This window comes from Sander vitreus, chromosome 12 (assembly GCF_031162955.1).
Source record: "Sander vitreus isolate 19-12246 chromosome 12, sanVit1, whole genome shotgun sequence".
Lineage (NCBI taxonomy): Eukaryota > Metazoa > Chordata > Actinopteri > Perciformes > Percidae > Sander > Sander vitreus.
In genome coordinates, this window is record NC_135866.1 from 15042294 (window position 1) to 15054585 (window position 12292).

Consider the following 12292-nt stretch of genomic DNA (forward strand, 5'->3'; position numbering starts at 1 on the left):
TCTCATGTTAGTGTAAATTGCGTGTTATATAATGAATGGTTCTAACAATTAATGTGAAAAATAATGGCAGTGGATGCACAGTGCAATGCCTTTCAGGGTTGTTGCTCACCAGTAGCACAAGAATAACTGGTCCCTGGTAAATATAGTCCATATATTTTCCAGGCTCTTTACCAAACCAACATCTGTTGACAGAAGAAAACAAACAATTAATACCAGGAAATTAAAGAAAACATTTAAGAAAACAGTATCGACAAATACAAATACCTATTTATTGGATACTTACTGTTCATCTTCATAATACAACTTTCCTATGGCCCAAGCTACAATTATAGGGAATGGAATACCTGGAGTAAAGAAATGAAAGGATTCATGTTAGTCAGAAAACATTTACAGTATGAGGGGCATAGGATATTGTTAGAGAAAAACTTAGGAATTGATTTCATTAATTTTAGTAATCCAAAGTACAAATATATTTGGTAAAGCTTTTTTTCTCAGTATTACTGTCAGAATATTCAAGGTGGAAATCACAGAACATCTTTTTTTACAACAGTAGTGCATAACTGTGTGCAGCTTGATCACAATGGGGAAAATGAACAAGCCTACATGCTCCTTCCAAAAAAAAGAAGAAAACATGCTCCCATATTTCTCTTCTTTCTCTTCTACCGAAAAAAAACATTGTAAGTCTAAATTGGCTTCACAGTCATATGTTACACAACTCAGGAACCACAGCTGCTGCCCTCTTAGAGGTCGGGTTAGAGAAATGATGGATATATGTAGCCTAAATGAATCTGAAAAATAAAGGTTATGAAGTGGGTGCTTGTCTTAGAAACTTTGTCGAAGCAAATAATACACTTATACACAGATTTGTTTATTATGAGAACGATTTGTGACAAAATATATTACATGAGGGCCAAACTGTTGACATATTATGGTTTTAAAATTAGTTGAAATAATCTCAGAATAAGAACAGTGCATGTTAAATTCTCCATCGTTCACGTGGGCCCACCGCAGCTCTATCTGAACATGGACCACATTTCAACACCAATCTGTAAAATCAGCAGGAGTTGTACACCAAATAATTAGGTGCTGGTCACGGCAGTGACCTGATTTCAGGAGATGGATTGCCGTATCCTTGGCTCTGAAAGTCTGATTTAATAAAAGACCAAGTATGCTTGAATCATCTGTGATAAAATAAAACTATTTGAACTTGAGCTGTCATCCTCTTTTCAAAACAGACTGAATAGACTGAATTCCCCAGGCTTTTTTAAGGACTTTTATTTTATTCATGCACGAACACTTGTGTCTACTGCAACCTAATCTTTTCTGTGGTCTGCTTATTACAAACTGTGCTGCACGAGAACCTTTTTGCTGCACGGTAAGATTGTAGTAAAATAAAAAGCAATAAAGCCCTTTGGGATATCTCACTGTTCCCCCACAGCACTACGGACTGTAGTTCAAGGAGCCTCTGCTTCTTTTAACAAGCAGTTCATTCTTGACTTTTTCATCCTGCCTGTGAGCTGGTAAGCTAATTTAGCTTCTAGCCAAATATTGTTAGTGAGTGGACAAATCAGGTAACAGAAAGCTTATCAGATAGGGCAAGTTTTATAGACAAAGTTAACCAAAAGTTTGTAAAGGTAAAATTATGAGTAATATCAACTTTAATGGAGCTGAAAGAGTACAGGTCTTAACCTATTTGGATCCCAGCTATCATCAGGCCTCTGGTGGAAGACAGATTTAATTTGCTCCATTTCCATCATTTCATTAATGAATTATAATGAACAATCTCTCAAGACTTATATCAGGGACACAATGAGGAATCTAATCTCTTTACTAGTGTGTGGTTTCCACAATGCAGCAGTTTTAAGCATAACAAACTAAATAAATTGTACAGATTATACTTTATACCTACCTGTATTTATGTTACATAGCCCATACTCTACAGCTCCTTGTTTCTACTTCAAGATGACTCTTAAATGTCCTATATTATAAAACGTTAGATTCCCATGTGTGTTATGATTATAAAGCAGGTTGAGGTGCTAAATACTGTGAAAATATCAAAACCCTTAATCCACAAAGAAATGCACACAGCATATTCAGAAACGGTGCCTTTAAACTCGCCGACAGGACTTCGTCTGTACGGTTCTGGTGTCACAATTATACTATATATTGGTAAAAAGTGCTGCTACAGTGCCATTACAGTGATTCCCTTGCTGCAATGATGGTGCAGAGAGTCCGAGAGTGCAGATACGAAAGACCCAAAAATGCTGACCAATCAGAACAGCCTGGGTGAAACAGAAGCGTTTCAGACAGAGGGCGAATACAGGTTAATTCAGACAGACAGTACAAGAAAACCAGCCATAAACAATGTGTTATTTGAACATTAAAGCATGTGAACATGTTCTAGTAGAAAGCCAAAATACAAGTATGAACCTGAATTTGAGCATAATGTGGGACCTTATATGGGAAGTCATTTTTTCTATTCTACAGTATTACATTCTAAAAGGTTACAATATGTAATATATGGTTTATGGTATGTGCACAGATATTATGGATTAAAACCAAGTTTAACCTACACCTGCTGCAGGAGTACTAAGTAAATTTCCTAGTATTGATGTTTTGAATTTACTGAAAGAGGAAGCTGCACAGACAATCTAATCATGACAAGCTGTCAGTAACTTCATACTGTAATCGAGTCATTAAAACTAGATTCATATGATTGATATCTGCCTTTGGTTATTTCTATTTTAAAGTCAATATGAAGCCCCAAATCATGTCATCCATGTGTCATTACCAATCATATGTCATCTGCTGGTTATCTATTCCATTCTTATGTTCATAAATCTCAGTCATTTTAGCATGACCTAGATGCATTAAAGTATGTGTATATTTTTCATCCTGTAAGAACACACAATGTGCATTACGTAAAGGAAATGTCAGACCAGCTCAGGAAACTGAACACGCATGTTTTTCTGCCTCAAGATGGACTATTCTGACACCATGCTTTTTCTAATACTGTAGTTTAAGTCAAGGTGAGCATAGGTAATGTATGTGGTTGTGATGGGGCATCTGCTACATGTTTATTCTATCACTGCAAGTCAAGCACAAAAAACGACATTTTTCACACTTCACTGCAGCTCTGTTCTCTTATGAACTTAAAGCCTTATATTGAGTCTAAAAGGTCTCCCTCCGTTTCAAGACTTTACATGAAATGCTTTCAGTCAAGCAAAGGTTTACTTTGAATTGGGGAGAAATGCAACATTACACTGTGGTTCAGTTGTTTCACAATCTGGTTTTAATTTAAATCTGTACAATATATCAAATTCTGAAAGTGCTCATTTTGGGCAGATATTTACAAATATCTTCAATGTACAGTATGTAAGCATATATTATTATGTCAAAAATACTCAGTTAATCCAAAACATGTACAGTATATCAGTAATTATGGAAATGACATGACAGCTGTGCAAATCTGCTGATGAAGATCAAGATTAATAACTAATAAATGGACTTGACTGTGTCCAAGGTAAAGAATTAGCTTTGAAACATAATACATTATCTTGATTTGGAGTCAATAAACACCAAATACATATCAATCTACAAAATCAATGCATTTGAGGCCAGAAAGTATCAAGTTAAACTGGACTTTAAATTGGGCTTTGTGACCTGGCCAACTCAGCTTCTAATACTGTATCTGCAATTTTAATTCCATAAGAAAAACTATTATAAAAACTGGGAATAGGTTATACCAGAAAACACATATCCATGCTTAAAATAAACACTTCTACTGCCATTTACTATGTTCATTCAAGATTAAAAATATTGTAAGTGCACCTAACTGAATCACGCAGAGCCAAGAACCGAGTCAAGTGTTGCTAATGCACTTTCAACATAGACATACTCACACCAGCCGATGAAAAGAAAGACCCACTTTCTGAGCTTATCAGTTGAATAAGTCATTACGATGGCTGTGTGTAGGTAACATCCTTCAACAAACATCCAGAAGAAGTTTGTCACCACAAAGTAGTTGTATATTGTTGTAATGAATCGACACCAAGGCTGCCAAAACAACAACAACACAAGACTCAATAAATTGCAACATAAATACTTGATATAAAGTTGTGTGTAGCTTAACCTTTTAAGACTGTCTAATGGCTTTATATAGTTAGTGCATGCAGTACACAATATTGTAAAACAATGCTGTTACCTCATTGCTCTCATGAATATTGTGGTCAATCAACTGAAGCAAAAACCACATAACATTTCTCAGTATGAACGTGGTGATCAAGTTCCAGTGGATGATGTTTCGAAGACATCGTATGCTCCTATAATAAAAGGAATGTCTTATTATCAAATTAAAGTGAGATTAGGGCTGAATAATATTGGCCTTTTATTATACTGTCCGTAAATTGTTGGCCATTCATATAACAAATAGAGGCTGCAATATTACATTCAAACTGTCTGTAAAACATTTGTTCATTTATGTATTACATTATTTCATTTATCCAATAATTTTTTTCGCAATTTACTTACTTCCTTGCACTGTAGCCATGGATGTACATGTTTCAGTAGGCTACTGGAACTATGAGGTGTAACGTGTTTTTATACGATTTCAATGGAGATTCATGGACGTGCCAACAAAAACATATGTGGGGAATCACTAAGTAGTTTTGAATTGTTCCATGATATCCAAAGAGATTTGATTGCAAAACATATATTGACTATTTTGGTCTTTAAAGTAATTTAAAGAAATCAATATTTGCTTTGAGAAGCCCACATCAATCACACCATAGTGCACAACATAGCGGCTGTTTAATATCTGCAATGTGTGTGCAGTGTGTCTCTGTGTGTGTGTGTGTGTGTGTGTGTGTGTGTGTGTGTGTGTGTGTGTGTGTGTGTGTGTGTGTGTGTGTGTGTGTGTGTGTGTGTGTGTGTGTGTGTGTGTGTGTGTGTGTGTGTGTGTGTGTGTGTGTGTGTGTGTGTGTGTGTGTGTGTGTGTGTGTGTGTGTGTGTGTGTGTGTGTGTGTGCAGTGTGTGTGTATGTGTGTGTGCGTGTGTGTGTGTGTGTGTGTGTGTGTGTGTGTGTGTGTGTGTGTGTGTGTGTGTGTGTGTGTGTGTGTGTGTGTGTGTGTGTGTGTGTGTGTGTGTGTGTGTGTGTGTGTGTGTGTTTAAACCAGGACATAAAAAGGTATGACTGCTAAGAAGAAAGTGTTATAAAAATGCCCATTATGTCTTTCTCAGTGCTCCAGCTGAGCCAAACTGCAGAGATCATTTCTTTTGACATAAGCGACCTAATGATAAGCAGTCCGAGCACATTACGTGAATTTCCCTGATTGTCCTCTATGAGGACTCATGCATACAGGACACATTTAGATAGAGACTATTTCTGTACTTGCCTTAAGCACAAGAAGAGAATGAAGGCCACGACTAGAGCTCCCACAGAGATACAGTGACCTAGGTAGTTGATGATCAGCGCTATTTTATAATGCATTGGATATTTTCTCTGTAAAAACAAGACGTGAATTACTTTTTGAATGCAACTACTGGATAAGAACACAAAGAGAAGAGGTTAGCAATACTAAAAGACATAATTAGAACCGGGGTGTATCTATTCATCTATCTAGGCTTCTTTGTTTTGAGGTGTAACTAAAGTGAGAGAAAGCACTTCAGATGTCATGGCTTAAAATTATCTGAGAAAATAGAGCAAGACCCAGAAATACACATAATTAGGAGACATGATGTGAGGTAATCAGGCCAAAACTCATTACATGCAATGCTTAGATGGACACAGGCAAGACTGTACTTATGTATTTGTTAAGTCGTCTGGAAACAAACGTTTAAACAGTTTAGCTGCAGTATAGTTCGTAGAAAAACTAAATTCAATTCAATAAGCGTTAAGTAATCAAAACACCACATTATTTTGGCTAGATCTGATTGGTATTCCCTGTGTGCCATTACTGTTATGATGAGAAGCTGTGATGAGCATTTATTTAAGACGGATAACAGATTGCTTACAGAATGAGGGACAACAGGATTATGACGTCACACTAACCTTCTCCTCCAAAATGGGTTCACAATTGGAGTAATTGCTTTTCAATGCCCACGTCCCATTATCCATACATTCCCTGTAAGCACTCCCTGCAAGAAAAGAGTGGGAAGGACAGATGAGAAAACAATGAGTAATAAGTATTAAGTGTAGCATTGCTGCAAACATTGATCATTTTTTAAGTACTTGTTACTTAAAATCTAAATATTGGATATCTAAATATTCACCACCACACTACATTCAGCTGAGTCCGTGCTGGAGCAGGGTAAGGTTATAGTAAAGTGTTTGCCAAGTGGGTAAGCAATAACATCCCTGTCATTCCTTAGAGCTCAGTCACTACTATCGGTCTGAGTTACAGAAAACCAACTCAGCAATACAATTTTTATTCATGGTGTGGAAATGCAAAGCCTCTTACTCTGTTAGTTCATTTGCATATCTTTTTAAGCCCACTTTCTATAATCAACTTTGAATTGAAATTGTCATTTTGCAGTTCCTCACCACACATTCAGAAAGCCCTTTATCTCTTTAACAATGATAAATGTATACAGACTTGTGTAGGAAAAAAGCAGCAATGAATGTGAAAAAGTTAATTTCTTCTATTCTATTATGACCAGACACTTACAAAGTGATAATTTAAACCACTCTGCTTCCAAGATACACATAATTTACTGTATGTAGGTTATTGTATTATTGTGTATGAAAATCAATTATGAGTTTGCTGTCAAAAGCTTCAACTGTGATTCATACTATTAAAAATAATAGATTGATATTCAACTCCAAATAAATGCTTTGCAAATTAAAAATTAGTTAAGTTATTGGTTGCATTTGAAGCAGGAAGTTTTACATCCAATCACAGTAATGATGTTACCACATAAAATTAGACCATGCAGAGGCAATTTAGTGATATCCCTGCAGTTGTGGTATTGACCGTCTTGAAATAAAATCCCAAGCCCCAAACCCAAACCATACCAGCAAGATCCAAAATCTTATTTGCCACAGAGTTCCTCGTCAGGCTGATGTTGCCAAAAGCCAGGAGCACACACTTTGTGCAGCCTTCAGAATGGCTTCACAAACTCACCCTCAGCTTGACAGTGTTGTTACGTAGCCTGTATGTAAGCACATGGGTCTATAATAGTATATTAGTATAGGGTCTGCTACTCTTATGAGGATAGCACAACTCCCAGGGAACCAGTAGGAATCGTAATTAATTTTATTTAAAAATTTCATCCAGAAATTTTATTTAGAAAGTCATCCAGTGTTTTGGACCCTTGTTAGACTGGTTCTGGCCCTGGTTCTGGTTATTTGACATCCCTGGCCGACAGCGACTCTTCAAAAAGTGGCAGCAGCAAAGTACGATTCTTTGCATTCAAATTAATGTTACGTAATGTGAAATTTGTATTTGAAGAGCAGAAAGCAGAAAACTGCTTGTGGCAGAAGGAGTTGACTTATGGCAACACTTACAAGGAAATGCTTTGCACTGCTCATGAAGAAAAATCCTAATTCTCAGCAGTTTAGAATAGAGTAGGTTTAATGTAGGAGCAAAGTCAGTTAAATCACTAAAGCACTTTCAATATCCTGTTTAGTATCCTACATAGTTTAGTAGCCTACTATTCTTTCTGGCATAATTTCATCATAATCAACTTAATTATTTCCTGGATTTTGTATCACCATAGTCCCTACAAATGTATGTAGAAATGCAGGAAATGGGATTCAAATTGATAAAGTTTTTCTGGTGGAGAATCCCAGACCACCTGCTTTGTGTCCACCCCACTTCTCAAACCAAAGTTACACCATTGCCCTGAGACACAGTAAAACCTTCCATTGTAATACACTCTAAAACACATTGTGTTTCTTTGTTTGACTCTGCAGAAAAATACTTCAATATGTTCATTGATTAGTTGCAATGTGGCATTTATTGAGTTATTGTGCAGTGTAGGCAACTGTGAAAGGAGAGCTTATGTCTCATGCATGGTTTAAACATGAACCAAGGCAAATAAACTGGAGAATGTTTGTATCATCGTTGAGGACATCAAGTCATTGTCAGGACACATTCCTCCTTTTACTGCATAATTGTGACAAATGATATTGGTTTGAAGTCATTATGCAATTGATTGTGGTGCACACTGAGGCCCTGTTTAACACGATGACTCTTGCGGGTGAAAACGACAAAATATTTTATCAGATATGCCTTTCTTTTATACGACGACAGCGTTTTTGGGGCTTAAAAACGCCAAAAAGTGAAACCACCCTCCAGAGTGGAAATCTTAAAAACACTCCACCATCGCGTTCCCGTCTAAAGGGTAAAAACACAAAAGTCTGATATATATAGACGAGAAAAAGGCATCCAGGTAGTCTGTTGTTACGGAGTAGGCTACAGAAATTACAGGCTTCTGTTACCTAAAAGATTTTCAATGTAATTGCTCAATATTTTTAAATGATTTCGACAATGTGGATAAGGTTGTTATAGTTCGATGACCATATGTAGGCTATTTATTTGAGCCAGCTTCCAGAGTAGGCTACAACGTTGCAGATGAAGAGAAAGAGAGAGAGAGAGAGAGAGAGAGAGAGAGAGAGAGAGAGAGAGAGAGAGAGAGAGGCAGCGGGCAGAGGAGGGTCTGGTTCAGCCTCCTCTGCCCGTCGGTGCTGTGGCTTATCATGGTCGACTGTGTCGGTCATCATCAGACAAACATGCAACTCCAGCTGCCTGTCTGTCCAGACAGAATTGTCAGCTTTTGTTGTTCGCTTCGACATGTTTTGGTTTCACCATAGACAGTATATAAGAATGGACCAACAGATCCCGTTGCTCTGGATGGAGACCAGTGAAGGCCATTAGAAGCACTTTTCCGGTGATGGCTGAGCGTCCTCCAACTGAGAGAGACATCGTAAATGTGCCGTGAGCAACGTGTCTGAAAGTTGTAAGTCTTCTGGTAGCTGTGCCAAGAGAAATCTCAATCACTCCCAATCGTGCAGAGACAGAGAGCGTAGGTATATGTAAGGAGATAACATGGACACAGGCTAATTATTCTTAACTAAAATGCTAGTTAACAGTAATTAAACTTAAACAGCTAATGTGAGACGAAGCTGCCTGCGATCTTCTCCTGTACTGTACGGTAATTCCTCTACTATGCGACAGTAAGTCTCATGGTTAGAAACAATCGTTAGCCTATTTTTACAAAAACGTCTGCTACGGAGCCATAACGTGAGGTACAAGGTAATGGAGCCTTTTATACATTGTCGTGTTTCTTTAGAAATAAACGATAAACAACGATAGACAAATAGTCTTTAAACGCTTCAGATGTAAAGTTATTCGCTGTCAAAGTGACGCCAAAATGAATGGCAGTCAATGGAATGCTAACGGGAGGTCATGGCTTATTAGCATCAAAATGGCGCCATAGGAGGTTCGCAGTCCGAGGAGAAGCTTACCCCCTTCGGTTTCACGCTACTAAGGAGAGAAGTAGAAGGCAGGTTCTACGCAGGCGCGCGGACTTGGTGGTGTTGTGTGGGAGTGCCACCTAGCCGCCTGCCGTGCATACTACATCGAATTTCACACACTTTTGCGTCACCATATGCACGCAGATTTCCCCCCCAAAACTCTTGTCTAAACGCGGAATAAAAAGTGAGAATGCAACGCCACTTTTGCGTTTTCTCTTCAGATCGTTTCCGTCTAAACATAGCCTAACTGTTAAGAAGAAATCCCTTTTACATTGTAATGTAGTTTAATTTGTGTTTTTATGCTACATTCCACAATATTGCATACACATTTGAACATAATGCTGTCCAAAGCAACCACAACACATATTACAGCCTGAGAAAAACACTGAATCAAGACACTATATTTTATTCACATTTTCTTTTTTGTATAAACAGTACTGTACATGTATTGAAATGTGTGTACCACTTCCGTATAAAGAGTTTATCAGCTGTAACTAATTTCTGTCTTAATATAGTTTATACATCTTTTCTGATCTTTATAGATCATAAAATAAGATCAACTTGTTGCCAAGTTATGAACAATGTTCGGCATGTTTTTTTTAAGATTATTTTTTGTGCATTTTAGGCCTTTATTTGTATAGGACAGCTGAAGACATGAAAGGGGAAAGAGGGGGGGAACGACATGCAGCAAAGAGCTGCAGCTCGGAGTCAAACCAGCGGCCGCTGCGTCGAGGAGTACACCTCTATATATGTGCGCCTGCTCTACCAGGTGAGCTACCCAGGCGCCTAAAGTTTGGCATGTTTAACCAGCATGGCACTTACTTTGTCTTCTTAGATCTTTACATTTTCAGAAAGACCCCTCTAATGTTTGACCTCTGTCCTTATGGAAAATAGCCACAGAGCATTGTAAATTATATTTTATCATTAACTACAGATTTTGTAAAAACCCTATTCATGACAATTAACCTACCCTTTGACATTCATATCTGCAGACTTGATGGCTGATGGTGAAGTGACAAACCTATTTAGTCATGGGTTACCAACATTTATTACAGAGTAGACTGGATACAAATCAGCCCAAACACATTTTTCACAACCTGGCAAAAGTGTTGTTCTTATTAATACATCATGCGTATATATCATTTTTATAACACTTTTAGCTTTATACCATATTAGTAAATACTTTATCAACTATTAACAAAGCCATTAGTTACAACTCATAAACCCTTGAAGTGTGATCTATTAGATAGTATAACTGAGTTTTTCTAAAAGAAGACAGATGATGATGGAGAACACTATTCTCATCCTGAGACATATTATATCTGCAAACAAAATCATGGAAAATATAATATGGCAACTTGAAGTTGACTGAGCTAATATTATTGTAGCAGCACAAGATGCTTGCCAGATGAAGTTCTCTCCACTCTTCAGGCAAATATCACACTGTGTCTGTGAAATAAGCAGTGATGTTGCAGAAAATAGAGGAAGGGGAGCAGCTTGTGAGTTTTGCCCGTGTGAGCGATTCCATGGAGGCAGGACTAATTCAACGCACTGGTGCAGGGAGAGCTGACTAACCATCTGTGCATTACGCATGATAAAGCTATGCTCTTCGCATTTTATTTTACAGTGCATTATGTTTACACAGTTAAAATATTAATCACTAAGTGACTCAGTTTTCTCTCGGGTGTGGGTAAGGAGAGAGGGCTGCCATTCAAAGGTGTTAACAATGCTGGAAGCAACGCAACACCAACCACACTTTCTTATGCACACAGATGCATAAGGAAACAAAAGAAATGTGCCATTTCAACGCATTCTTCAAAACTGGCTTACTCTATGCCAACATTGTCCACCTCCTCTGCCTCTGCCAACTTCTTCCTTTTCTCGGATGCACAAATACATACATGAAAGCAAACACCATATGATTGCTCAAGGATTGGAAGATTGAAAGCTTGTTTGTCGAGTTAATGGGGAAAGGTTATTCTTATTACATAACTTCAGCGTGCATTGGTTGTTGCATAATTGGCACTTCAATTGGGCATTAACAACATTAAGTAATTTAATGTGATATAAATGTGTGATAGATTCCTCAGAACTAATCTGAAAGGCAAACCAAATTCCTGATATTCCTGGATGGATGGATAAAATACTAAATATGACATGACTGCTACTGCACGCCTCCTCAAAGCACCAAGCTGCTGCTCACAGTTACCCACTTGTTTCAGTTGTTTTGTGAAATAGTCAGTAAAATTGGGGACCTTCTATTCAGGTAAGTTTCAAAATGCAGTAAAAAATGAAAGGCTACAATGTCTTGAAGTTGAGTGACAGCACATGCGAGCCAGTTTCAGCAGCATGTCCTTCTAGCCATTTGAAATTTAATTCTACAAGGTGGGGACAGAATAAAGTAGGCCATAATGTAACAGCATGGGAATCTCACAGCTCATTGCAGTTTGATATTTCATTTAGGCAGCAGAAACTGGAGGACAACTGCCATGTCACATACAAAGACCTCACAGGGCAAGTTAGGACATAAAGCTGTCAAGCAAATACAAACACACATTTTGTATTTATACAAGAGCATGATGAAGGAATAAATAGTATATTCATTCAAATAGTATAATCAGTCTATCAAATCTGTCTTTAAAAACTACCAATACTAAATAATTCTAAGTATAAACCGTTTACATTTACATTTTACAGTTTGTGATTTATGTTTTGTTAATACAGCACGGCTATACTTTAAAGAATGTTCAGTATCCTTCTAAGCACCCCAGACAACCATATTCAGAAGCTCTTAATGGCAAGTGGATGCATTCACTC

General features: G+C 37.5%; 1 protein-coding gene across 2 annotated transcripts in view; it reads right to left on the minus strand.

Annotated features, from left to right (window-relative positions):
• Nucleotides 1-12292, minus strand: part of crhr2 (corticotropin releasing hormone receptor 2) — a 35579-nt gene that overhangs the window by 11183 nt on the left and 12104 nt on the right. For both annotated transcript variants that reach the window (XM_078263794.1, XM_078263793.1), the window contains exons 3-8: nucleotides 6050-6135; nucleotides 5394-5500; nucleotides 4205-4322; nucleotides 3903-4056; nucleotides 284-344; nucleotides 110-182 (exon numbers count right to left, since the gene is read on the minus strand). In XM_078263794.1, coding sequence (XP_078119920.1) covers nucleotides 110-182; nucleotides 284-344; nucleotides 3903-4056; nucleotides 4205-4322; nucleotides 5394-5500; nucleotides 6050-6135 — 599 coding nt within the window. The remainder of the gene's footprint in view (nucleotides 1-109; nucleotides 183-283; nucleotides 345-3902; nucleotides 4057-4204; nucleotides 4323-5393; nucleotides 5501-6049; nucleotides 6136-12292) is intronic.